The sequence below is a fragment of the Telopea speciosissima genome, chromosome 2, assembly GCF_018873765.1.
Source record: "Telopea speciosissima isolate NSW1024214 ecotype Mountain lineage chromosome 2, Tspe_v1, whole genome shotgun sequence".
NCBI classification, from domain to species: Eukaryota; Viridiplantae; Streptophyta; class Magnoliopsida; order Proteales; family Proteaceae; genus Telopea; species Telopea speciosissima.
The window spans coordinates 66,218,913-66,245,870 of NC_057917.1; the positions used below are offsets into that span (position 1 = coordinate 66,218,913).

A 26,958-nucleotide genomic window follows, 5' to 3' on the forward strand; every position below is an offset into this window, starting at 1 on the left:
TCCTACAAGATAGGAAGAGATGTGAAGGGATTCTTATCCACTGTAACTAAGATAGCTGTTGTAAATATTTGAAATACAATTATAAATACTTCACCTTATCACAAGAAACGATAAGGGAGAAGTCATTCCAAACTCCATCTTTTATAAAACTCATTACCAATCAGTTTTCGTATTATAGATGACTCCGTTTGGTTGAATTCAACCAAACAATTTCCAGTGAAGGTAAACGAAATGTTTTGCGATTAGCCCTTTTTGGAGAAAGAAGGATTAACTATTGAACAAATATATAGAGAGAGAAGAGATACTAATTTGTTATGGGGAGGAGGTTGTCTGAGCAAGGAAGCAACATGGAAAAATGAACCAATGAGATACAGTAAAATGATGTCGTAAATTAAAGAGCATTGAGGTATTTCATGTGAGGAAGAAGTTGATAGCATACCTTACCCCAGTGGTTCAGACAACATTTTCCCTTTTGTTATTATTTGATTCACGCAACCACCCGACTGTAATGAGACCAATCGGGTGGAAAAATGTTTCCATTCACAGCCACTATTAATAGGAACCTTTACATTGAAAGATGATGGTTAAAAAGTCAGTCTCGGACAATTTGGTTTAACAACTGAAAGTAGTACAAATTAAGAGATCCATTAAATGTTTGGACCACAAAATTGATGGGGTGGGGAGGGCTTTAGTAATTGGGTTGGGCTCTTTTGATGAGAAGATTAGTTCATATATTGAGTGGGCTGGGAGTGGAAGGGAGGCCTGGGTCTAAGACAGTTTCAAATTTTTGGATGTGCCACGTAGCCATTGTCCATGGAGGATGGAAATTTCATCCTCCTGCCCTGTCAGCCATAGGTCGGTGTCAGTGAGTTGGTTAGCTTAATATGGCGTTCCCCCGCCAACCGTAGCGGTTCCTTGAAGCAACCCCGCGCTTTGCACAGATCTCCATTAATTTTTGAATTCTTTCTTTCTTTCATCCAGAGAGAAAGAAAAAGGAAGAGGAAAATGGACGTTACTTCTCATCTTCCCCGCTCTCCTCTTTGCTGCAACTCTCAATGACACCAACACCCCAACCTCCAATTCCCACCAACCACCTTCTCCTTCCTCCATATCTCTCCATTACCATTACAAAGATGCCAACAACACCTTCTCTTCCACTCCATCCATACCTAGCTAGGCTCGGGCTCTTTAGGGTTTTCAAACCAAAAAAGAAGAAGACGACGGAGAGGGAGAAGTTTGATAAGGGTAACCTTAGCTAGGGAAATTTCATCGAGATGATGGAATCTGGAGTTCCCCTCTGCCATTCCTGCGGTGAATCCGTCGGTTTAGCTTCCAATGGTGAGGTTTTCGTCGCTTGCCATGAATGTAATTTCCCTATGTGCCGGTCCTGTTTCGAGTATGAGCTCAAGGATGGACGCAAAGTCTGCTTGAGATGTGGAGCTCCCTATGACGGTATGATTCAATGTTGATCTCCTCTTGGTTTGAATTTATCCGTTTGAGCTTGAATTGGATTGATATTACCATGTGGAAGTAAATGGTCTCTGACTGCTGGGTTCTAATGCACTCCATTTCCTCTTTTAGATTCTAGTTTTCGGTTGTTTGTTGTGACAATTTTGTTCGTTGGTTTTCAGAAAACTTGGCATTGGCTAATGAGGAGCTGAAGACATCAGACAATCGTATAACGATGGCATCTCATCTCCAAAATGATGAGGTGAGTAGGTCATGTACTCACGTTGGTGCATTTCCTTAATGATTTTTTAAACTCTCTAAAGTGCAACCATCGGGGCTTGTGGTTATGATGTTCTGTGTAAACGGGCTGTAAAATTTATACACAATTTAAAGGAAAACTCAGGCTAGTCCTCAGAATTTCACCTCTAGCATTCTGCTCAAATGCTTGATGTCACATTCTTTACAGAAGTTCTACTTGTTCTAAAGCTCTCTTTACCTGTCAATTTGTAATTGATACAGGAGGGTGGTGTCCACACAAGAAATTTGAGCAGCCTCTCTACATTGGATAGTGGTGAGTCTTAAGCTAATCTTTTTTTGCCTACATTTAGTGGGGTCCATGCCTTAAGCAGACGCTAACCTTTGATTATTTGATATTTTGAAGAGTTAAATGGTGAATCTGGGAACCCTATATGGAAGAACAGGGTTGAAAGTTGGAAAGAGAAAAAGAATAAGAAGAAAACAGCCACAAGTAAGACTAAAAAGGAAGCTGAAACTGAAATTCCACCCGAAGTGCAGATGGAAGAGAAACAGTAAGTACAGTAGTTTGAATAGAAAAATATAGAACTTTTGAGTGTAATTATTACTACTGAAAAGCTATTACATGGTGGTTCATCAGCTGAAATAGATTAGGATGTGGCCAATTCAAAACATCCATTTCCTAATGAACACATGCAGATTGGCCACATTCTGCCCACATGGCTTAGATGGGAGGGTTAACTGGCAAAGAAATCCAGGGGACCCACCTATAAAACCTTTTTAAACAAGAAAGAAAAAAACTGATGTTGATTATGAAGATAATGATGCATATGATAGTTATTAGTTCTTTAGAGCTCCATTTCTCTCTCTCTCTCTCTTTTTTTTTTTTTTTTTGGGGGGGGGGGGGCATTGATCTTGGATTGTTGGATTGGGTGATCTTGAATTTGAACATAAGTACTTGACAATATATATCATTTGCCATTTGCTTTTGCAGGTCCCCAGAAGCTGTAGAATCCTTTTCAAGAACAATTCCAATTCCTTCCAGCAAACTCAAGCCATATAGATTTGTGATTATCATGAGATTGATAATTTTGGGGCTTTTCTTCCATTACAGAGTTACAAATCCTGTTGATAGTGCTTATGGTCTATGGCTTACTTCTATCATATGCGAGATCTGGTTTGCTGTTTCTTGGGTATTGGATCAGTTCCCAAAATGGTCTCCAGTCAATAGGGAGACATATATTGACAAGCTATCCGCAAGGTACATCCACAATTGCCACAGATATGGAACAAGATCTGTTTCAAATTATTTAGCACCTGAAACTAGTATACCTTTGTCAGAATGTTTATGATTATAACAAAAGGATTTTTAATATTTCACTGCAACGCCAGGTATGAAAGAGAAGGCGAACCCTCAGAGCTTGCTGCTGTTGATTTTTTTGTTAGTACAGTTGATCCCTTAAAAGAACCACCATTGATCACTGCCAATACTGTGCTCTCAATCCTTGCTGTGGACTATCCTGTCGAAAAAGTGTCTTGTTATGTGTCTGATGACGGATCTGCAATGCTTACATTCGAAGCTCTTGTGGAAACAGCTGATTTTGCCAGGAAATGGGTCCCATTTTGCAAAAAGTATTCAATTGAACCCCGTGCACCTGAGTTTTATTTCTCACAGAAAATTGACTATTTGAAGGATAAAATTCAACCATCTTTTGTGAAGGAACGTAGAGCGATGAAAGTAAGCATATGAACACTTCCATTAATGATTTTGCAAGCCTACAGATCTTGTATTTGCATGTCCACCATTCTAGTATCCATTGTTACTAGGTTCATACAGAAAAGGAGCAAATTATTGGAATCCTGTGATGCTTGCATTATTAGGATGAATATGATGATGATGATTATATTATTATTATTATAATAATCATTATTATTATTACTATTATTAGGGCCGATGTTCTCTGTGCCGCAGCGCAGGCTGTGCCCAGACACATGGGGGCGGTATTTCTGCCATTCAGGGAGGCGGGGGCGGTCATTTCGCTCACACCCCATGTGTCTGGGAGCAGCCTGCACCCCCAGACAGAGTAAATTTTCCCTTATTATTATTATTATTTTTATTATTATTATCATTACCATTATTTGGGAGAAGGTTTTCTGGTCTGGTGGTCCACATAACCAATCCATGGTTGGGTGCCTACTGCCACGTGGCAGATCGAATTGGGCTGAAATTTTGTGAATATGTAGACTCCAAGGTCCCCTGGCTCATATGTCATAGCCCAAAGGGAGTTGGCTATGTAGCGAAACAGATCACTGAAATATCTAGGAATTTGACATGAGTGCAAGGGACTACTGAGAAGGTGAATGGACATACATGGGAGGGCATGGAATTACATTGGGGTAAATGATTAAATTTGGTTCTGAAATTTGACACGTGATCTATTCAGACCATCTCCTAGGTATCAACAGTCAGATTTACAATTTGATCCTTCCATGGGGTGGAATTAGGTGTCCCAAACCCCCTTATCTGCCAACCGGGGAAACTTTTGCTTTATTATTATTATTATTATCTGAGAATAATATACTCATGATTTGCTTTCCATTTGACTACAGAGAGATTATGAAGAGTACAAGGTGCGAATAAATGGTATGGTTGCAAAGGCCCAGAAAACACCGGATGAGGGCTGGACGATGCAAGATGGGACAACTTGGCCAGGAAACAACCCCCGTGACCACCCTGGCATGATTCAGGTTTAATCAGTTTCTCTCTTAGTTATACATTTTCCTTTTCCCCTGAACTGTGCTATGGGGTCAATGCCAATTGCTTTTGATCTGGGATGCCTTTGCAGTTTTTTTCCCTAATCTGGTCACTTGTTTTTTTGTCCTTATCAAATCTAATACCCATTAGAAATTCATTTCCTTTCTTTTAGTGGTTTCTTTATTTATTTACTTTAAACATGTAATTGATTCTTCATAGAGTTCGACCTATATATTGAAGTGATTGTTTTGGACAAAGGCCATGCTAAACTTTCATTCAAATTTGAGTTCATAACAATGTAAATGTATAGGGGAGATGTTATCTGGTTGGCAGGTTAAAAAAGTTGGAGTCATAATGACTCTTGGATGGGAGTAGGGAGCATTTCTGTAACTTTGTTCAATAGGGAGAATATTAATGCCTTCTCCACGGTGGATGACTCCAGACCACGAAGTCATTTTCCTGGTCAAAAGACACAAAACTTTTCTCCAAATGTATATATTAACTTGAGAAGTTAGCTTTAGATTTTGTGATATTTAAACTTGTATCTAAACTGATGGTTTCTCCCACAACATAATGTGAGTTTGGAGATCAATGTCCTTATCTTTAGATCATTTGATGCTCTTGCCTCCTTTAGAAATATTGTGACAAGCTTTATGAAGTTTCCTATATGTTTTTAGGGAGAGGATAGGCACACCGCCTGCGTGCGGTAAGCTAGCAGGCAGCACCAATAGGGGCGCGGGACGGGACATCACACAGGAGGGACAGAGGGGTCATTTCAAAGGGGGAAGAGAGAGATAGACACAACGGGCACTAGCTTGTGCCAGCCTATTCCCATGTTTTTAAGATGTAGATATTTGTGTGTGTGTGTGTGTGTTTGTGTGCATGCAAGTGTGTGCATAAAAATGTCTGCATGCATTCATTGAGGTTAAGTACTTGATGTTATCTTAAAAAAAAAGGGGGGGGGGGGGCGGAGAGAAAATTAAAGTACATCATGCAGTCTATAAGTGGGAAATTTACAAAGGCATTTTTCTGATTTGTTTCAGGTTTTTCTTGGACACAGTGGTGCCCATGACACAGAAGGAAATGAACTTCCACGACTGGTTTATGTTTCAAGAGAGAAGAGACCTGGGTACCAACACCATAAAAAGGCTGGTGCCATGAATGCTCTGGTATTTCTACCTACATTATTAAAGTAAAAGTACATTTTCTGAGTAGGATCTTTAGTTATCCAGTCTAATTTAAGCTGCAATTATTGGTTCTGTATAGGTCAGAGTATCTGCAGTTCTCACCAATGCACCCTACATTCTCAACCTTGACTGTGATCACTATGTTAACAATAGCAAGGCAGTTCGTGAGGCAATGTGTTTCATGATGGACCCACAAGTTGGTCGTGATGTCTGCTATGTTCAGTTTCCTCAGAGATTCGATGGTATTGATCGTAGTGATCGATATGCCAACCGGAACATTGTCTTCTTTGATGTAAGTTTGTAAATCAGAATATCTGATTTCCAACCACCACCACATCCCCCCCCCCCCTCCCGGTATCTGAAGCACTATTGTTGCTTCCTGATAATGCATAACTTTATATTTTCAGGTTAACATGAAAGGGTTGGATGGCATTCAAGGGCCAGTTTATGTGGGCACAGGTTGTGTCTTCAATAGGCAAGCACTCTATGGGTATGGGCCTCCATCCTTGCCTAGCCTTCCCAAGGCTGCTTCATCTTGTTCGTGGTGTGGTTGTTGTTGTTGCTGCTGCCCTTCCAAGAAGAAGTCCAAAGATATCTCGGAGCTTTATAGAGATGCAAAGCGTGAAGATCTCGATGCTGCAATTTTTAACCTCACAGAAATTGATAGTGAGTGTGTTTCCGTGATATTCAGATCTAAGTAGCAATTTTCTCACTCGTAACAGTACTGATATTTGTGGGAAATTCTACAGACTATGACGAGTATGAGAGGTCACTCCTGATCTCCCAGATGAGCTTTGAGAAGTCTTTTGGCTTGTCTACAGTGTTCATTGAGTCTACACTTATGGAGAATGGAGGAGTTCCTGACTCTGCCAATCCATCAACATTGATCATGGAAGCAATTCATGTCATCAGCTGTGGTTATGAAGAGAAAACTGAATGGGGAAAAGAGGTAAGCTATATGGTTTTATATTTATATTCTTGCCGTGGTACTCTGGGAACTTGAAGGACCACCAGACATTTTACAGGTGTGACTACCAGATTTTAACCACTCAGGGCTGTTTGGAAGCCTGAAAATTTGGCTGGCAGGATCAGCATCTGGTTACCATTGGGTGTCCATCTAGGAAGTTAATGTTGTCCCAGTAAATGAATAGAGAAAACTGCAAAACTTGAAAGTGTCTCAAAACAATGGACTTCACACAAAACAAGAAACTTCTTGAATTGACTTCTTCCATTTCATTTCTGGTTGTCCTCCGTCTTGAGTTTTCACCTTTTTTAGTTACGGAATTATCTTATGTCTTATACTTGAGCTAGAATGTCTTACCAAATGGTGGTGGTTTGTCCTCTGTGCATGAGAAGATAATACTGACCCTAACGTGGATATTTATGCCTTTTTTAATCTCAGATTGGTTGGATATATGGGTCTGTTACGGAGGATATCTTGAGTGGGTTTAAGATGCACTGCCGAGGATGGAGATCAATTTACTGCATGCCCTTGAGGCCAGCATTCAAAGGTTCAGCTCCCATCAACTTATCTGATCGGCTGCACCAGGTTCTAAGGTGGGCCCTTGGATCTATTGAGATATTCTTCAGCAGACATTGTCCCCTCTGGTATGGATTTGGAGGAGGCCGCCTCAGGTGGCTGCAAAGACTGGCATATGTAAACACCATTGTTTACCCATTCACTTCCCTCCCACTTATAGCTTACTGCTCGCTGCCTGCAATATGTCTTCTCACCGGGAAATTTATCATACCAACGGTAATTCTTTTCCCTCCATCTGAAACCTAGGACAGATGACACTAAATGTAAAAGTAAAAGATTATATTCTAATTATATCCTATTGTTATATACTATGATACTTAAGTTTTTTTACTTGTTCTAGGACTTGTAGAGAGATCTGGGCCAAGTGGCCAAGTGGCTTCTGTCAAGTTAATCATGTTCAAGCCTTTAATTTGCTTAAAATCTGTGTTTTAAGGTGCATATGTGTTTAGAAGCCAGTTATGTTGAAGAAATTGATGACATTCTATTTGAATTTTATCTTCCTAATATATTTCAGCTGTCAAATCTTGCAACCGTCTGGTTTCTTGGGCTTTTCATCTCCATCATCATGACTAGCGTGCTTGAGCTGAGGTGGAGTGGTGTTGGTATTGAAGACTTGTGGCGCAATGAACAATTTTGGGTTATTGGTGGTGTTTCAGCCCATCTCTTTGCTGTCTTCCAAGGATTCCTAAAGATGGTGGCTGGCCTTGATACCAACTTCACAGTGACAGCAAAAGCTGCTGATGACGCAGAGTTTGGTGAGCTTTATATTTTCAAGTGGACAACTTTGCTGATCCCCCCAACAACACTTCTTGTTGTCAACATGGTGGGTATCGTTGCTGGATTTTCTGATGCGCTAAACAGCGGATATGAAGCATGGGGCCCACTTTTTGGCAAGGTCTTCTTTGCATTTTGGGTGATATTTCATCTTTACCCATTCCTTAAGGGTCTCATGGGTAGGCAGAATCGAACCCCTACCATTGTTGTCCTCTGGTCAGTGTTGTTGGCTTCAGTCTTCTCTCTTATTTGGGTGAAGGTGGATCCATTCTTGAGCAATACGAATAGCAACACGATTTCACAGAACTGCATCTCGATAGATTGCTGATTAGCCACTGAAGAAAGTTTGTTTGATTTTTATACCAGAGATGTCTCAAACCTTGATACTGCTTCTATGGCAATCTCTGGGAGCTGTATAATTATGGGTCACAGTTGCTATTCTTTGAATGGTATCCCTAAGAGATATCCAGTTTTCCTTTACTTTTATCTTCAGAAGTTGTAAGCATTTTTTTGTTTTTTGGAAGTTTGTAAGTTGGAACATACAGTGTTTGTTCTTCTCAGTTTTGGATGTTTCACAATGGATAAAAAATGAAGGGTTATTTCAAAATGCCCCCTTGAAAATGATCAAATTTACAGTTGTCCCCTAAACTTTCACTAATTTCACATGCACTCTTGCTTTTCAAACTAAATACCACTATAGTCCCTACCGTTAGACAGAAACGTAATGGATCCCAATTTTTAAACTTCGATGGACCATTCTGCCCCCCTGGATAGGGTAAAATGATCAAAATGACCGTACTTAAAAAAAACAAAAAAACAAAACCTGCAACTCATCTTCCCCAAATTGTTTAGGGTTTGGGGAAGATGAGTTCTTGAATCAGATGCCAGAATTGATCGGTGTGAAGCCAAGCTTGGCTTCTTGGTGGTTATGCCATTATACTATCCAAAATTAGCTTGGCTTCTTGGTGGTTAATTGGTTATGCCATTATACCATCCAAAATTGATTTCTGGTTCATCACCGTCATACTCTTAATTCTAATTGAAGCCGCCAGAATCTTCAGCCGCAGTCATGACATGAATGGCAACACCAGTCTACATGGACGATTGCAAATGCCAGCCTTCATAGTTTCGAATCACTGAAATCAAGCTCCAATTTGATTGTTCGAATCATAAGAGGAATTAGCGGGTCAATTTCTGATCCTGAAATCGAAAGCAGAAAACCCAACGAGGCAAGACCTATAAATCAGTTAAGCGGTGGCCGAGAACTCAAAGAGAAGATCACAGAGGACAGAATCAGCAATCCGTCAAAACGTACATGGAAATCATCAGAGGTTCCCCTGTTTCAATTTAATAGGTTGGATTTTTCAACTTAATTCTGATCGGTGTGAAGCCAAGCTTTGAAGCTGCATTTCTCCCTTTTTAACTCTTTTTTTTTTCTCAATTTAATTCTGATCGGTGTGCCATATCGAATCTGCCAAATCTCTAGCCGTCAACACCGATGCAAACGATTTGCCCCTCATAACTCCAATTTCCACAACCTTAGGGCCACTCTGAATCTTGCCACAAATTTCCCTCCTGTCTCCAAACAAAATAAAAAAATAAACCAAACTTAGGTCTATGAATAATATATGGTCTAATAAAAAATGAAAAAAAAAAAACTACTAAGGTATTGCTTAATTTCTCTAACACGTAAATGATGAAATCGATAATTCCCCCACCCATTGTGCGATGCCTATCAACACCAATCGAAGGCTTTAACCCATTGACAACTTCTTCTAAACTTTTTTTGCTGTAAAGGAATACAATATTCTAGATTATAGATTCATACCTTCTCTCAAACAAGAGAAAAAAACATCAAATTATTTGAATTTTATTCATAGATATTCACGATATGCTTCTTATGGTAACTGGGTTCATGAATTATGGTCAACAAACAATACGAGCTGCAAGGTACGTCGGTTAAAGTTTCATGATTACCTTATCCCATGCGAACCGTTTATCTGTAATTATTCAATATCCTTATGAAAAATTGATCACATCAGAGCATTTCCACGGTCGAATCCACTTTGAATTTGATAAATACATTGCTTGTGAAGTATGTGTTCGTGTATGTCCTATAGATCTACCCATTGTAGTGGAAACGGATATTCGAAAGAAACGATTGTTTAATTACAGTATTGATATGACTGTACCAGCTACAAGAAAAGACCTTATGATAGTCCATCACCATCTATCAATGCATGGTGTTCTTCGACTCATCGTTACTTTAGATGGTGAAGATGTTATTGACTGTGAACCCATAGTAGGTTATTTACACAGAAGAATGGAAAAAATTGCAAAAAACCGAACAATTATACAATAACTGCCTTATGTAACACGTATCCCTTGACTATGGCTAAAGGAAATCTCGGTCCCAAAACAACGAAGGTGCCAATAAAGATATTTCCCTCTAGACTCTCTTGTATAAAATCTGCCCCCTCGAGGGCACCAAATTTTGTGTCTTCGACTGTAATTTAAAATTAAAAAAATAAAAAAACATAGATTGCATAATATCGTCTACCAAAAAATGGGAAGGCATCCAATAGGGATAAGATTTTTTATTTGACAGGGGATGGGGTAGTCATTGAAAAAGGATATTTGTACGTACATGCAAGGGAATGTACATGTGAGAGATAACCAATTGTCGTTTTTGTTTCCAGTAATACCCCTCCTCCCCTTGTAAATGGCAAAAATGGAACAATGGTTACCTCTCACACATGTGTGCACTTGGACGTACGTGTAGAGGAACTGGACTCGTGGTCATTTTGCCCTTCCAATGTCACAGGCCATTCACCTGGCAGTTTTTTGTTTAGAAAAAAAAAAAAAAAGGAAGACCACAATAGCGTATGGCAAAATTGTTGCGTCTGGAATCAGGGAAAGGAGCTAGAATTTCATTTAAAAATGGAAAGGAGCTAAAATCCACATTCCCAGACGAATAAGGAAACCTACAGAATGGTTTTATGGAAGGAAAAAAAAAATTCTCATGACATCAGTGTGGGAAATGTTTTACCACGTCAGTCTCTCTTCAGCCGATCATATGATGAAATCCATTCTCGTGTTCCCCGATTGGGTGTATGCTTCTGAAATGTGGTGCAAGAATTCTCATTGAATTGGCTTTACACCTTATTCCTTTTGTACCTAACAAGCTTATCTTGACAGCAAAAAAAACAAAAAAAGGGACTAACAAAGCTTAGATCACCTGTAAGCTAAACCTCTCTTTACTTTTTAACTTTTTTTTAGCTGGCCACTGAACGTGGCAAAGAAGAATTACATCTATCAAAGAAAAGAGCATTAGGAGCAACACCGATGAAGAGAGGCATAGGAAGCCAGGGAATCAGCTACTGTATTGCCTTGGCGATAAGTATGTACAATAGGTATATTAGATTGAGAACTGGGTCAACCATAGGGAATCAAACTCTAGGTATATGTAAATTTGGGTTTGGATTGTAAGCTAATGTGGCCTATTTTGCCACATCAGCATAAGAAGTGAGGAGGTGATTATAACCACTTTGATTGGAGATGGTGATCAATAAGGTCCTAAGTGAGATGAGGTCTCTGGCTTTGGTTTAATCTGTGCATTACAAAGTACTCACCATCAAAGATAGCTGTTCAGTAAACCCAAAAGCACCAAACAGATTCAGGGGTTTTACCATTTTGGGTTCACTCTCCCTTTACTCTCCCTTAATAAATCTGTAATTTGACAAACTTCACTGTAAGTGTAAACACTTGTGACTCAAATAATTATTGGACATGATGATCATCCAAAGAATACTAAGGTAGTGTTTGGTATGCATTCTAAGTCGATTTCACATTCTTGGATGATAAAAATAGTTGTTTCTATCGGCTGAGAATGCGAAATCAACCCAGAATGCATTCCAATAATGCATATCAAACGCTGCATAAGAGTTCCTCCTCTACAATGATCTGATTATGTTGATATCTTCAGTAGTAAAGGTCCTGATTTAGAAACCACTGAAAATATGTAGGACTATAAATTAATAACAATGGATTCGTTGAGTGCAAGTTAGTTCTGTACTTCATTACATATAATAATCCAAAGCAAGGGTAGTTGAATGGTTCCAACGGTTCCCCAGTTCCCTACCCTTCAAGAGATCTTCTTCCACACTCTCAGTAAATAGTAAATACTGTCCTCAGTCACTCCAGAGTCACAGAGAACCCCATTTAAAACTCTCTCTCCCTCCCTCCCTCTCTCTGAAAATACTCAACTCACTCTAGTTCAGGGCAACAACCCATTAAGGATAAAGAATCACTCAGGTCTCTCTCTCCATGTGTCTCTCAGCAATGGAACCCAAATCCTCAGCCCTTCTTATCACACTCTTGCTCATAACCTACCCCATCAACATCTCCTACTGTGTCTCCCCACAGTCACCAGAATCATCACCTCTCCCTTCTTCACCTTCAAGACCCTCACCATCTCCATCTGTTCATTCAGAGCTTGAACCCAAACAGTTGCAGGCCCTCCATTCCTTCAACATCTCCACTGCGAAAGACCCCTGCTTTGAACCTTCCCTCCACAATGCCACTCTCTGCAACTCACAAAAGCCATTCCGGCACCTCGTTTCGCTTCGCCTCCTCAACTGCTCTGACGATGTCGAAATGTCCCTCACCGCCTTGAAATCCTTAAGCACATTGCAAAATCTCGAGTTCCTCAATTGCCCCATCCCACCCGTTCAATTCCCAGACGAGCTCATCGCTAGTCTCCGCTCCTTCACCTGCGCCAACAGTCTCCGTAAGTTAACCGATGTGTGGCTCAGCCGTCTAAGGAATCTCACCGATCTAACGATCTCCCAAGTGATAGTTAAAACCCGCAGACCATCGATCATTCTAGGGAACATGAAGAAGCTCAGGTCAGTAACCATCTCCAACACGAATCTTACTGGGATTCTCCCCAAAAAATGGCCTTTGAACCTTACTCACTTTGATTTATCCGGAAATCGTCTTAAAGGAAACGTACCCACTTCGCTAACTCTTCTCTCCGACCTTAAATTCCTGAATTTTTCTTCGAATTCTCTTACGGGAGAGCTACCCTCCTCGCTGGGAGACCTGCTTTCACTCCGAAATCTCTCCTTTGCGTCCAATTCATTGTCGGGTCCGATACCTGAATCGATGTTGGAAATCCCTGGTCTACTTCATCTTGATCTGAGCTCAAACCATTTCAATGGAACAATACCGAAATTTCTTACTGAGATGAAAGAGTTGAAATATCTTAATCTTGAGAACAACAACTTCCATGGTGTGATTCCCTTCAATGGGTCTTTCATAAAGAAATTGGCCGTGTTCAAGGTAGGTGGTAACAGCAATCTCTGTTACAACCACTCAATTGTTTCTTCGAAGCTGAAGCTTGGGATTGCTCCCTGCGATAAAGATGGGTTACCTGTGTCACCCCCGTCGGATAGCTTATACAATTCATTTGGGTCTTCTGACGATAGCAGCAAAGACGATTCACTCTTCCTCCACCAAGCCTTGAATGAATCTAGCCCCCATTCCCAGGCTCCGGCTCCGGCACCCCCCATGAGAGATAATCGGCACGAGCTAAGTAAGATTGTTCTTGGAGTGGCAATTGGGCTTTCATCTATTGTCTTTTTGATTGTGTTCCTGGTTTTACTCTCCAAATGGTGTGGATGAAAGATCGCTAAACCTGGTTTTGGTTCAAATCCTATGCTACTTAAAACACATATAATACAGAACACACAACAACTTTCAAAGACTACTGATTATTCAATCTAGTGTATGATAAGTTAACGGGTTTGATTTATCAGCTCTGGAGCTTTTGTCGTATCGGTGAAGTACCTAGTAAGTGTGAAAGTACCTAACAAGTGTGATTTCTCTTTTTTATCACTTCCCTCTTCTGAGGATAAAAATCCTTTGCAGCGCTTTAATCTTACAATGCGTTGCAGTTCGGGCCTGAGATCTCGACACATGAAAGATATTTCATCCAACGGCGCAAGCTCGAGAAGGAAGAAATTTAAAGCTCCTCATAACTCCTCTAGTTGGTGGGTATTTATTTAGTTGAAGGACAAATATAACTTCCTTCCATTGGCTGCCCGGCCCCTCCCAAAATGTAACTTCTTCCCCTTTTATTGAATCAGGTGTGATCAGAACTATTATTACCCTCACTCATTCTTCAATCACCATTCATTAGATCTCTATGCAGATCGATTCATCATGTTGTGGAAGATGTGTAGCTAGCAAAATTAAGGTGCCTAATACATACAATTATAAATTTCCATCCAATGCCCAGAGTTTTGCTTGAATTTTTTCAGTTCAAAACAAATATGTGGACTCTAAAGCAGGCAAGCGTCTTCATTCATCCAACTTCTATTCGGACTTGGGACCAGATGAAATTTTAGCCAAAGATATTGGTTGCCATTACAAGGCTACTGCAGTAATTAACCTATATAAATCTTCAAGCCTGACTAATTGATGACTTGGATGAGTAAAAATGGGATCAGCTTGATTATTAAATTTTGGGTGATTTTTATCTTTTTCCTATAAGAAACAATGAACAAAATTTCATTTCTTGAAAACTGAAAATTGAAGTGTAGCATCCCCTGTACAATCATTAGATCCCTTGCTCATGCTACAAATAAAACTGAGAATTGTTAATGATATACCGAAAATTAGTCATATACAACTAATCCTATTCTTTAGATAATACAACTATAAATAAGCTAACAATCCTTTCCCATGTTCACACTAACTACTAACCAGATCACATTAAAACCAACTTACAAACAAACAACGGTTACCCATGTTCATACTAACCATTTTCAAATAACACCTATGTTCATACTAACCATTTACAAATAACTGCTAACCCGTTCACACTAATCACGTACACTAACCTCGTAAATCCATAACTTACATAACTACACCATTATAAGCATGCTACCTACAGTCATACTAACATGCTATCCACATGCTTACATCTTAAATTGTTTGCAACTAGGGACAGAACTAAACACTTTGTTCAAAATGGTTGTCGCATCATGCGCCCATAAGAATGGTGATTCCAAACATAAGTACAAGTGCCATGATTATGTGCATTGAACTGGATCATACCAGAATCTATAATGGATTACTATCAGCCATGTTAAAAACAAGATTATCATTAATGGTTTTCGATTTGTCCCTAGATTTGAGAGGTCTTTATCGTTGCAACCACATATTGTGCGTTTTAGTGTACTAATAGTTGATGCCTCCCTTGCTATATATCAGTGCATTGGATTCATAATGTTTGTCTATGAATGGAAGAAATGCTCAATATAGAATCCACATTCCAGACCAGGTGAATATATTGAGAGAAATATTTGATTGTGATTGGACAGAAACTTCGAGCTTAGTGAGACATGTTTCCAAATAGTTTATAAAAGAATTTTAAAGGTATGCAAGATGATGTCACAATTTGAAACCACCACTCGAGGTAGACTTTTAGCCTGCGGTAATATAAACCGCCGGTAATAGTGTATATTCATTACATATGGCAGCAGTTTTCATATCCTGTTCTAAAGGTAAGCTAATTTGGAACCGTCACTAAAAATTCAACTTGGATACCACCATTACTTATTAATGGTATCAAACTGCATTACTCAAAAATTTTATATAAAATAAAATCAATCAGTTTCAGTTGAAGATAGACTCAGCCAACAGTGGGGTGGCTGTGCATTAATATTCTGAATACAATGACATGATTCGACAGCTATCCAAGTTTTTTCTTAATGGTAATTTTTTTTTTCTCACCAACAGGGGCAGCATCACTTCCTGCTTCAACAGTCTTTTGTGCCACTCCATTTGCAGTGGTCTCTGACTTGTCAAACTATAATAGATAGTATCACAGTGTCTCTGCCCTTAACTATTTACAGTCATAAACTGGTGACAACAACAATGCATGATCTTTCTTGTGAAGTGCATAAGCATTTTTCCAGAACAACAATTCAAATTATCTGAGAGATATCAACTTTACCCCAATGCCACTTGTCAATAATTAAACAGTTACAAGAATATAAAAAGCATAATACAAAGGGTTAGTGACTTGGAACAGGGTCACCACCTCTGTTCCTGTCAATAAGGAGATAGGCTCTTGTCTATCTATACAATCTAGGAGTAAACATCAAACTCCTCACAAGCAAGGGATGACTATAAGGTGAAACATGCATCTCTACCACATAGACATCTGAAAAATTGGAAGTCCTCCAAAACCCAATTCAGTACAATTACATAGAATCTGTTGATTATTCAGATCTCACTTTTCTTGTGTGAAGTGACTAAGCCTCCCTTTTCTACAACTCAGTCACCTTGGTTTGTATTATACTGCTTACCAAAAATTTTACTTCAGCTGCGAATGAAATTATTAAAATTTCCAGAAGATGGGACATGATTCTCCATCTCCGAATATCTGTCCGAAGCAAAAATCCTTACAAGCAAACAATGACTGTCCTGATTCAACTTGCATGCCCACCATATTAAGAACTGCAAAAGTGGAAAGCATCAATACAGCCCAATTCAGTTCAATATGGTTAAGGAGATTAGATTAAGGTATGGCCCATATGGATGTCATTTTGGCGAATAATAAACCAATGATAATGTAAATACGCAGTTGAAACCAATTCTTCCAAAATTTAAGTTCCAATTTAATAGCAAACCTGAGCTTTTGACCCAGTTTAGTACCACAACCACATCTATCAAAGACCCTTAATTTGCAACATCCAATACTAAAGCTGAGAATCTAGTAATACGTCTGAATAATTGGATCTTTTGTATTCCAAGTATTTCTCATTTGGCTCACCAGTAGCCCCTGCAAGAACAACGTCCATGCTCAAAGTGGTGAAACCGATTAGAATCTCTCAATATGATCTCCCTCCCAACCATATTGGAGATGAATTTAGCCATCTCATGACAATCACCACATACTCTTAGATTCTTGGTGACCCGTATTGTCTTGCCAGGTGGCAAGCTTAATATCCCAAAAGCCATGGCCAACTTCTCACTGTGTCCACAAAGGGCCTCTTCCTTCTCCATGTCACCTGCATTTATCAAAGCATACCTCTTGTTTGGAAGATGCCTTTCTTCTTTCATCCTTGTTTTCACTTTTTCCAAAAATGATTGTATCCTTTTGGTTTGTGGGTGTGATCTGTCTCCTGAAACAAATACATGATATTTGCTCTTGATTTCAACCCAACTACAACCTGGATTCTTTTTCAAGCCTTTTCTGCCAATCCTCTCTCTCAACTTCTTCACTTCTTCCCACTTCTCTGCTTCTGAGTATATATTGGCTAAAAGTACATAATATCCAGTATTTTCTGGTTCTAGTTCAAAAACCCTTTCTGCAACATTCTCTGCTAGTTTCACATCTCTGTGTATCCTGCAACCACAGAGCAATGCCCCCCAGACTGTTGAATCTGGTTCGATTGGCATCATTCCAATGAACTTGTATGCCTTGGTTAAATGTCCAGCACGGGCCAGAAGATCCACCATACAGGCATAATGCTCCAACTTGGGCTCAATCTTGCAGTCATTTCTCATGAAATTAAAAAATCTCCACCCTTCATCCACTAATCCTGAATGGCTGCAAGCATAGAGTATAGCAATAAAGGAGATCCCATCCGGTTTAATGCCTGTGCGATGCATTTCATTGAAGACAGCAATAGCATCTTTGCCTCGCCCATGCATTCCATAACCTGCAATCATCACAGTCCATGAAACCAGATCCTTCACAGGCATCATATTAAACAGCAATCGTGCAACCTCTAATGCTCCACATTTCACATACATGTCAACTAGAGAATTGTTTACATGGTGGTCTGAGGAGAACCCATTCCTGACTACATTCCCATGGATCTCCCGGCCTCTCTCCAGGGCTGAGAGACTAGAGCAAGCTGGTAGGACACAAGCCATGCTTACACCATTTGGTTTTGATTCACTTTGCATGTTGATAAACAGATTGAGTGCATCATTGGGAAGGCAGTTCTTTGAGTAACCTCCGATCATGGTATTCCATGATACAATATCCCTCACAATCATCTCATCAAAAACTAATCGAGCATCAGTCATGCTACCACATTTTGCATACATATCCATGAGAGCATTAGCAACAAATAGATTTGGTTGCAGGTTGTTTCTTCTGACATGATCGTGTAAATTCTTGCCGTCCTCTAAGGATCCATTAGATGCACAAGCATGAAGGATACTAGTAACTGTAAATAGGTCTGGCTTTACACCTTCTGTTTCCATTTTATGAAACAATTTGATAGCACTTGTTAGCTGCCCCTCTCGAGCATATCCTGCCATCATTGAAGTCCATGAAACAACACTCCTTTCATTCATTGTCTGAAAAACTCGAATTGCATCATCCAGGCAGACACATTTAGAATACATGTCAACTAAAGTATTATTCAAGGTGATTTCCCTTCCATAACAGGCTTTTATTCCATAACCATGAAGTGCCCTGCCCAAGAATAGTCTACCCATCTCTGCACAAGCTGGTAGAACGCTGACCATTGTGGCTAAATCCATCTTAACTTCCAAAAGTTGCATCTCCCGGAAAATTTCAAGTCCCTCTTCAGAAATACCGTTGGTTACGTGGCCACTTATTATTGAATTCCAGGATATCACATCCCGATCACTCAAATCTTCAAACACTTTATCTGCACTCTCTATTTGCTTACATTTAGCGTAAAATGAAATCAGGGCATTCCCGACAGCATTATGGGAATCAAAACCCAACCTGAGCAGATAACCATGAGCCTGTTCACCTCCTACTAAGCTTCCCAGAGCGCCAAAACACTTCAAAACACAAGAAAATGAATAAGAATTCGCATCGATTCCCAGATGGTGCATCTGCTTGAATAGAGTGATACTTTCTCTGAAATCCCCAACCTTTGCGTAATGGTTCATGAGAAGACTCCAAAGAAAAACGTCTTCTTTCGGGATTCCATCGAAAACCCTTCTCGCTTCCCTCAAATCCCCACAGGTAACATACATATAGACTAGTTTACAACCCAATAAACCATTAACATCGACACTGTTGGAGGATATGACTGAATGCACCTTCTTTCCGTCTTGAAGCGACTTATGATTAGCACAGAGCTGCAAGATAGAACAGTAGGTGCTCGACTCAAGCTGGGATTTTTTAGAGTTTTGGAGCATGTCCATGGCGCTTCTTAAGTTGCCCAATTCACAAAATCTGCAGATTTCTGCGTTGCAATCGACTTCTACCCTTTTGTTGGTTTTGTCAGTCAATACAGAGGCTCTAATGGACGCAGAGTTATTGAAGTTTGAGGGCATGATAGGGATTCTGGAAGAAGCTTTGAAGCTGATGAACCCATTTTGATTGCCTGGAGAAATTTCTCTTCTGCTGTGACGAGGCTGAGCGACAAAGTTAGTTGTTGTTGCTGTTCCCATGGCGTATGACATTATTGGGAAAAGGGGGAGCGGCTAGCAGTTGGGTCTGCAAGTATGAGGCATATGGGGATGACCTAAAGGGAATATTATTGCTGCTTGTGAATTACTGATCCATAAAAAAATAATATATTTGGTGGGTTCCACAAAAATCTTCAATATTAACGGTGTTTGTGGAGACTGGATTAGAGACAACTGTTTGGTCTGAGCCTCTGAGGAGTGAGGACCTAGGGTTGATATCTGGATATATCTCTCGTTCTTCATAATGAATGTAGCTGTTGGTTTATTTCCCAACCAGTGGCCTCCGTCTTCCTAAAACCTCACCGGTTTTCTCCGGTAATGTTTCGTCCGTTATTTTTCTCGGAATTTACCTGTATTCTAATCGTATTCATTGATGAATGTACTGATATAATGCTTGTGAGATTTCTGGTTGGAGAGACTGAAAACGTAAGGAGTTTACATAGATAAAACGATAATGAGGGTTTCTTCCTGTGAGTTTTTGTTTCTTGAATTTATACGGTGCTCATTTGTTGCTTCGGATTTTGTTTTTAATAAGTAACCCTTTAATCTATTAATCCCTTGCTTTACCAACATATCTGCCGTGTCATTTGCTGTTCTTGGTTTCCATTGGAACGAGCAGTTTTCCTGAAAACAATGGATTTTACTTGTATAATGATGTGAGCACATCTCCATGGGTATATGTTGGAGTCCGCCCTAGCTATAATAGTTGCAGAGTATCCTTCAGCTGTGATGTTGTCAAAGTCTCTCTTGAATAGAGCAGTCCAATCCCATCCGGAAAGCAATTTTGTTCTTACCGAGTTTCCTCCCCTATTTGGCCCCCCCCTCCTCCCCCACCTGAACTCCATAAGGTCCTGAGATTCCTAATGCTAAAAATTAAAATTGAGGCCTTAGTTTGCTGCTTGCCATTGTAGAACTTCACCATGTGGAATGAAGTTGCAGTATGCAAGTTCCCCTGATCGTTCAATCAACCGGGGATGGGGGATCTCTAACAAGATGGGACATCATTGATACAAGCGAGTCATCTTGTCAGTAGTAGGGCCAACTTCTGATATCTAGGATAGAGTAGTAGTTATTTGCATAGTGAAGATAATGTATCATGGCTTGTGGACAAGTAGTGTGGAAGCACTATTTCGAAAATCTGTGGGAAGAGAGCAATATAAATGCTTACAGATGATCTTTTTGTTATTAGAATCAGTAGTCTAGTAGCAATCTGAAGTTTTGTCTCCGTGTCTTCCTGATCCTTCACCTTTGAGAATCAAGTGTTGTAGATGGTCAGAGATTCACAATGTTTTGGCAATACTATATAAATATAAGAAATTTGTTTGTTCTATCAATGAAAACAGACAAATCCAAAAGAAGAGAGCTGTCTCAGTGGAAGAAGAAGGACATGCGAAGGGAGAGACTACTAGACCTCTGACCCTCTCCTTGTCCTAGACTTCTGTTAGGAGTCTGGGAGCCTGAAATCATCAACATGAGGGATCCCTCCTCAAACGGGCAGCGCTTCTGCAATAGCTTCCCCCCCCCTCTCTCTCTCTCTCTCTCTCTCTCTCTCTCTCTCGGTTTAATGTCAAATTGCTGTATGAGTACAAGATTGAAACAGTTCTGCTGTTACATAAGTGGGTGTCTCAGTGAACATATGACTGATGTTTGTTTCATGATTACCAGCAAGACTCAGAATGGGTTTAAAGAGTTTTTCTGGACTTTGTCTTAAGATCACTAACCGTCCTCAGTTTATTGAAAAGAAGGTATATTTATTTTGCAAAAGAAAAAAATAATTTGTTTGTCTTCTTCTAGGGTTAATTAGTTTTCAATTCCTTGTTTGGTAAAACTATATTTTATTTAGGTTTTCTTCTCAAAATGCTCCTATGATGGATATCTTGTCAGATGCCTTTTTAGGCTATCATTTCGTTCCAATTTCTGAAGCTATATGTGGAACTGAAGAGACATCTGAGGAGCTAGAAATTTGGGGCTGGACAGTTTAGCATCCCATAGACATGTTACATTTGGTAGTAGTAGTGAGATGCATTATCAAAAGAAACTGAAGAGTGGGTTCAAAGAACTCTGCATTTCTTCTAGGTCTTCTTTGCAAGATGTGGAACATTTCACATTGGAATTTTAATTTGTTCTGAGGTACCTAATTCTCAATCTGTTGATGCAAAGAATCCTATACAATGTAAAGGTTGAGTCCTATACAATTTAAAGGTTAAGTGCTATACAATTTAAAGGTTATCACTAAAAAAATGCTCTTATAAATTTTATCTTCCATGGGACATTATTTCCCAATCTGTTGAAGCTAAGTGTGAAACTGAAGAGACATCTGAAGAGCTTGAAATTTTTGGTTTTGGTTTGTGAGTCCGTAGGGTATATATATATATACACATAAGGGTTGTCACTTGATGCCATGGAAAAAAGCTCAGGTTGCCAGGATTCAAGTCTGAGAGCAGCCACTTTGTGCAAAAATGCTGAAGGTTAGGACCATCACCAATTCACCCCTCCTAGGAACCTGTGAAAGTGGGACTTGCACCAGGTTGTTGCCCACATACATATACTTGGGGTGGACGGTGGACCTGGCCGGCGGCTGCAGTTGGAAACCACTTCAATATCCAGGTAGTAACTATGATGTATAAGCCACCAGAATCAACAGTAACAGGCAAAAAGGAATATTATTGAATGCCCAGCATAGTTTTCAAACTGAAAAATCTTGGGTTAGCCAGATGTATTTGATATGTGGATTTGGGTAGGGGAGACCAGATGTTAAATATTCACCATCAAAGCTGAATGTAGCAAGGGAGAACCTACTAACCAGTCAACCAGAGACTGAAGAAAAGGAGAAGAAAAGAAGAAACAAAGAGAGAAATAGGAGGAGAGACAATGGAGAGAGAAGAGGTGAGAAGAGAACTGAACCAGCGTTAGAATCAGTGTGTATTCTAGCACTGGCTTCATACTTATTTATAATATCAGCATCAAAATAGAATTACAATCAAACAAGGAAACTAAATTAGGAAAGGAAACATAAGAAAACTACCTAACAATAACCAACTACAACTCTCTCACGATAGGGACACTCCCCCTATCTTGAGAAACACCTAAATCTATTACTGCTAACAAGGGTTTGGTCCACTAGGGGTCCACGGCCCCATAGGACCACAACTTAACACTGAAGATGCTTCTGAATGGCGTTTTCTTGTATCAATTTCTAACCCTGTGGTGGCCTCCCAAATCTTTTGTTCGAATTAGGCTTCCAACCTCCGTTAAGGTAGCTATTCTTTTATTTAGCATTTTCATCAGGTGAGTTTAGAAAATGGTTTGTTAGGTTTGATTTTGATAAAGGGTTTTGGGTAGGACTTTAGATGGATAATTGAAGCAAGTTAGCCTCAATGAATTTTGAAAGGCTTGTTTAGAGGAACAAATTGAAGGGCACGGTTGAGAGAGAGAGATTTGATTTCTCTGGTAAATCAAGGAGTGCAACTAGCTGCAGGATGTTTCTCTTGGAGAAAATTTGCTTTATAGGATAACATTCATATGCAAGCTGTCAGTTTAAGTCGAATCCTTTCTTTTTAACTAAGTGAAAGTAATCATTTCTTGTAACCAACCACTTATTGATAAAAAGTTGCCGAATTCCCGATCACACTCACACCACACAGAGGAAAAGTAATGAGGTTTAAATACACATATAGGTTAGGTTTCAGGAGACCACAAACAACAGGATCACAGACTAAAGAGAATCTTCAATTTCAAAGAAACTCTGATAAAACCAGACCAAAGGATCTGATATACACAAAATTCAGGTTGAGGGCTATACTTTACTGGTAGAAATAGATATTAAAATCTTGAGACAATGGTTGGATGTTAAGATATTTCAGGTTCCTACTGAGAATAGGAAAACAGATCTGCAGGACCAGAATTAGAAAGCTACCAATAACAGATCAAATATAGGTCAGATAAACCCAATAAGTTGATTGAATACACCAAGGTGAATGAAATACCAGAAACTCAGGTCAATCAAATGGTTAGATGCTGAGATCAAAGAGTTTCCTACTGTAGGTAGGAATCTCAACATCAGAACAGTACAAGCATATATTGATCTCAGAGTGAATGTTATTCAGTAGATCAATGAACAAAACAGTACAGTAATTATGAGGAAGCATAAATTGGAGATCAAATAACACCAGAACAGAAACAAACTGAGATTGCTAGGTTTCTGAATTCAAACCACCAGAAACCAACGATTGAATAAAGCACAGAGTACTTGAAATCAAATTTGCAGAGAAGAAGAAGAAGAATATCAGAAGGATCTGATCAATGGATACCGCCAAAGATCTAGGTTAGTTTTGCAGAGAAGAATATAAGCATATATTGATCTCAGAATGAATGGTATTCAGTAGATCAATGAACAAAACAGTACAGTAATCATGAGGAAGCGAAATTGGAGATCAAATACCACCAGAGCAGAAACAAATTGAGATCGCTAAGTTGCTGAATTCAAACCAGCAGAAACCAACGATTGAATAAAGCACGAAGTACTTGAAATCAGATTTGCATAGAAGAAGAAGAAAAACATAAGAAAGATATGATAATAGGATACCACCAAAGATCTAGGTTAGAATCACCACAACAACCGTTGCTGAATCACCACAGCAGCAAGGCACTGCTTCACCATGGAACGACAAGATTGAGGACATGTTGTAAAATAGTTTTATTTAAGAAAACTATAAATATCTAGTAAAATAGGAAAAAGCTTCCATGGCCATAAATGATTATTCCGTCTTGTGATCCTGTTCACCATCTCCTGCAAGTCTGCCCATATCTCTAATGAACCACATCCTACCTGCATTGTTCTGATGACTCCTTGCAGGATTCCTCGGGCCTCAGCTTCTTGTGCGCTTCCTGCATGACCATAATCCAAACAAACTGAAACAATGTGTTTTGTAAAAATAACAATTCCTGACCAACTGCTTCATGTGTGAGGCTTGAAACTCCCATCAGTGATAAGCAGTGGATGATCACAAGTAGGGAAATCCAAATAGGCGGTAGGTCTGGATGTGTGGCATTCTGAGTTTGGGAGATCAGGGATAGATTTTTGGGAAAATACTCAAATCATGCAACCATTTGGAAATGTTCTGAAGGAATTGGTAGGGATTAGGTTTCTGATTTCGAAAAACCATGTTTGTCCTTGCATACCACAAGAAGTAGATTGTGATGGAACTAATACATGGGACAACTTTCTTTCCTCTTTAATGAGAGAGTTACTTGTTATAAGGTCTTGGAATAGATTGAGTAAGTTACTCCCTTGTATATTTTCAGGACTTAAACCTAAAGTGCTTGCAGCACAAATCCTTCAGTGAAGCTACATGACAAGAATGGAGGCATCCCGTCTCAACTTCATTGTTATAAAAGGGGGGCATCTATCCTCAGTACAAATTAAAAAAAAAAAAATCAATTTTGATTTCGTGGTCAAGTCTCTGTTTAGCACCTTCCATTAGAACATCTTGATCTTTGGGTGGAGTTTTAATTTCCATAATGTACTCCACACTGAGTACCTGCTTGAGCTCTATCTACCAGTAAGACATTGTTTAGCTAAATACCATGTTGCAGACTTGGTAATAAGCACCCCCGATTTGTATAAGGGAGTGATCACATGTCAGGTTGATGCTCACATAAATTTTTTTACAGAACTCAGTTTATGTTTCAACATGGATTAACAGGAACTGTTAAAAAATATATATATCCCAAATTATGAGTATGGTTATACCACTAAATTTGACAAATGACCTAAGCAGAGGATCCAAAAAGAAGAATCTATATAAATAGTCCACATGGCAAAATTAAGCAAAGGTTTCAGCATGCTTCTATGAGAAACTAAGGCAGGGTTTGCTATGCATTCTAGGTCAATTTCGCATTCTCGGATGATAAAAATAGGAATGCGAAATCGACCTAGAATGCATTCCAAGAATATATACCAACACAGCCTAAGTTTTGCAATTAAAGTCTCTAATCACTCATATGGGAAGCTCAGATATTAATTTGAATGTTGGGTCTTTATCATGTTTATAAGCATTGATTTTTAGTATATTTTACATTTGTATTGAACTTGTATAAAACTAAATTATCTTTTATCATCAAAATAAGTAGTTAGCAATTATAATTGAGGGACTATGGAATGATTTGTTCATAATGCTTAATTTTGTCATCATTAATTTCCTCCAATCCGATATGATCTGATACTCCAGAAGATCACTATGTGAGTGATCCAAATTTGAATCCAATGAGGATTTAGATATCAATACAAACTCAATTGGATCTGATTATTTCACATATTAATAATAAATCTCTTGTTTTTTATACTACAAGATTTTGGGTTGCTGGGGAGTTGGGACTTCAGACTGAGTTCCTTGTGGGCAATGCGATTTTAAAAATGTGTCAAAATTTTAAAAAAAATTTGCCTGATTGCAAGTTGTGCAAACCTAGCTTAGGCCCTTTCTAGTGTGGAAAATTGCATGGTGATTGTGCTACGAGTAGGGTCGGTCATTCAAAAAATTTTAACTACTAAGAGAGGGAATCGATGGTTACCTTTAGATTTATATATGCAGACCCTCCAAGTAATCTTAGCCTTTTTACAGACTATTCCCGTCAATGAAGGCTACCACCACTGTCACCTCTATCACAAAACTAAGGTTTTACAAACGTGGTATTTACCAATACATACATAGTCAAGTAGGTGATTACGCATCCGTCCCCCCATAGAACAATTTCACATAATAGACTATAGGGCATGTTTGAATTTACTTTCATAATCTATTGTAAATTCCTTTTTCAGAAAGTCTGTAATTCTGATTGGACCAGTAAAAATTTTCTAAAAAGTTTGTGAAAATAATTAATAATAAATAATATTTTTTTTTTTTTAATTTTATAAAATTATCAAAATGCCGCTAGATCCGGATTTATTTCCAACCAATTACAAAGTTTCTCTCTATTGATACTCTCTCAATTATGGCAATGGGTACCCATCTCTTTCGAATACGATCAAACACTACACACCCAGTACACCAATATATAGTCAAGGGAGATGTCAACCGTTGGTGTGCCAAAACTCATGTAACTGTTCCGATAAGAACCACTCAGGTCAAGGGATCGATCGTACACTACTGACAAGAATTCCGTGCCTAGTCAACTGAAAATAACACACATGTGAAATTCTCGTATGATCCAGTTTAGAGTACACACTATATGTATACTTGTACTTGTGCCGTAGAATCTTCATTCTTAGATACACAATGCAACGATCATATGAATGAGGTGTCGGAACTCCACCAAGAGCAAGGTACAAAGGAAGACAAAAAAAGAGGGGGTATTAACCACCAAAATGAGCTAAAAGTAAAGAAAAATCCTAGAGGCCAGAAGGTCATGAGCTTCGGAATTGACCCTAACAATTGGATTTGATGATATAATTCCAACACTTTCCCTTAACAATTTCACATATAATCCCATGTATAATTAAATATATAAAATCTTAATTCATC

At 39.1% G+C, this 26,958-nt stretch overlaps 3 protein-coding genes across 3 annotated transcripts; 2 read left to right on the forward strand and 1 right to left on the reverse strand.

Moving 5' to 3' along the window:
* Nucleotides 1-1,005: 1,005 nt before the first annotated feature.
* Nucleotides 1,006-8,524, forward strand: LOC122651476 (cellulose synthase A catalytic subunit 8 [UDP-forming]). Its single transcript, XM_043844870.1, has 13 exons — nucleotides 1,006-1,452; nucleotides 1,632-1,711; nucleotides 1,969-2,020; nucleotides 2,111-2,258; nucleotides 2,699-2,965; nucleotides 3,097-3,442; nucleotides 4,315-4,452; nucleotides 5,503-5,628; nucleotides 5,726-5,938; nucleotides 6,054-6,312; nucleotides 6,396-6,595; nucleotides 7,049-7,402; nucleotides 7,701-8,524. The coding sequence occupies exons 1-13, from the start codon at nucleotides 1,275-1,277 to the stop codon at nucleotides 8,286-8,288; spliced, it is 2,949 nt and encodes a 982-aa protein (XP_043700805.1). The 5' UTR covers nucleotides 1,006-1,274; the 3' UTR covers nucleotides 8,289-8,524.
* A 3,736-nt stretch (nucleotides 8,525-12,260) lies between these two features.
* On the forward strand, nucleotides 12,261-13,668 carry LOC122650039 (receptor-like protein 51). Its single transcript, XM_043843336.1, has one exon. It carries the CDS (start codon nucleotides 12,287-12,289, stop codon nucleotides 13,643-13,645), a length of 1,359 nt encoding a protein of 452 aa, XP_043699271.1. The 5' UTR covers nucleotides 12,261-12,286; the 3' UTR covers nucleotides 13,646-13,668.
* Nucleotides 13,669-16,533: 2,865 nt separating this feature from the next.
* On the reverse strand, nucleotides 16,534-19,482 carry LOC122653180 (pentatricopeptide repeat-containing protein DOT4, chloroplastic). Its single transcript, XM_043847122.1, has one exon. The coding sequence runs from the start codon at nucleotides 19,430-19,432 to the stop codon at nucleotides 16,802-16,804; it is 2,631 nt and encodes an 876-aa protein (XP_043703057.1). The 5' UTR covers nucleotides 19,433-19,482; the 3' UTR covers nucleotides 16,534-16,801.
* Between the last annotated feature and the right edge of the window lie 7,476 nt (nucleotides 19,483-26,958).

Bases quoted from the DNA above. Each gene is read 5' to 3' on its own strand.
- LOC122650039 (XM_043843336.1), top strand. From the start codon at position 12,287: ATGTGTCTCTCAGCAATGGAACCCAAATCCTCAGCCCTTCTTATCACA.
- LOC122651476 (XM_043844870.1), top strand. From the start codon at position 1,275: ATGATGGAATCTGGAGTTCCCCTCTGCCATTCCTGCGGTGAATCCGTC. The intron at 1,712-1,968 runs GTGAGTAGGTCA...TAATTGATACAG, and splicing joins CTCATCTCCAAAATGATGAG to GAGGGTGGTGTCCACACAAG. The intron at 2,966-3,096 runs GTACATCCACAA...CTGCAACGCCAG, and splicing joins ATTGACAAGCTATCCGCAAG to GTATGAAAGAGAAGGCGAAC.
- LOC122653180 (XM_043847122.1), bottom strand. From the start codon at position 19,432: ATGTCATACGCCATGGGAACAGCAACAACAACTAACTTTGTCGCTCAG.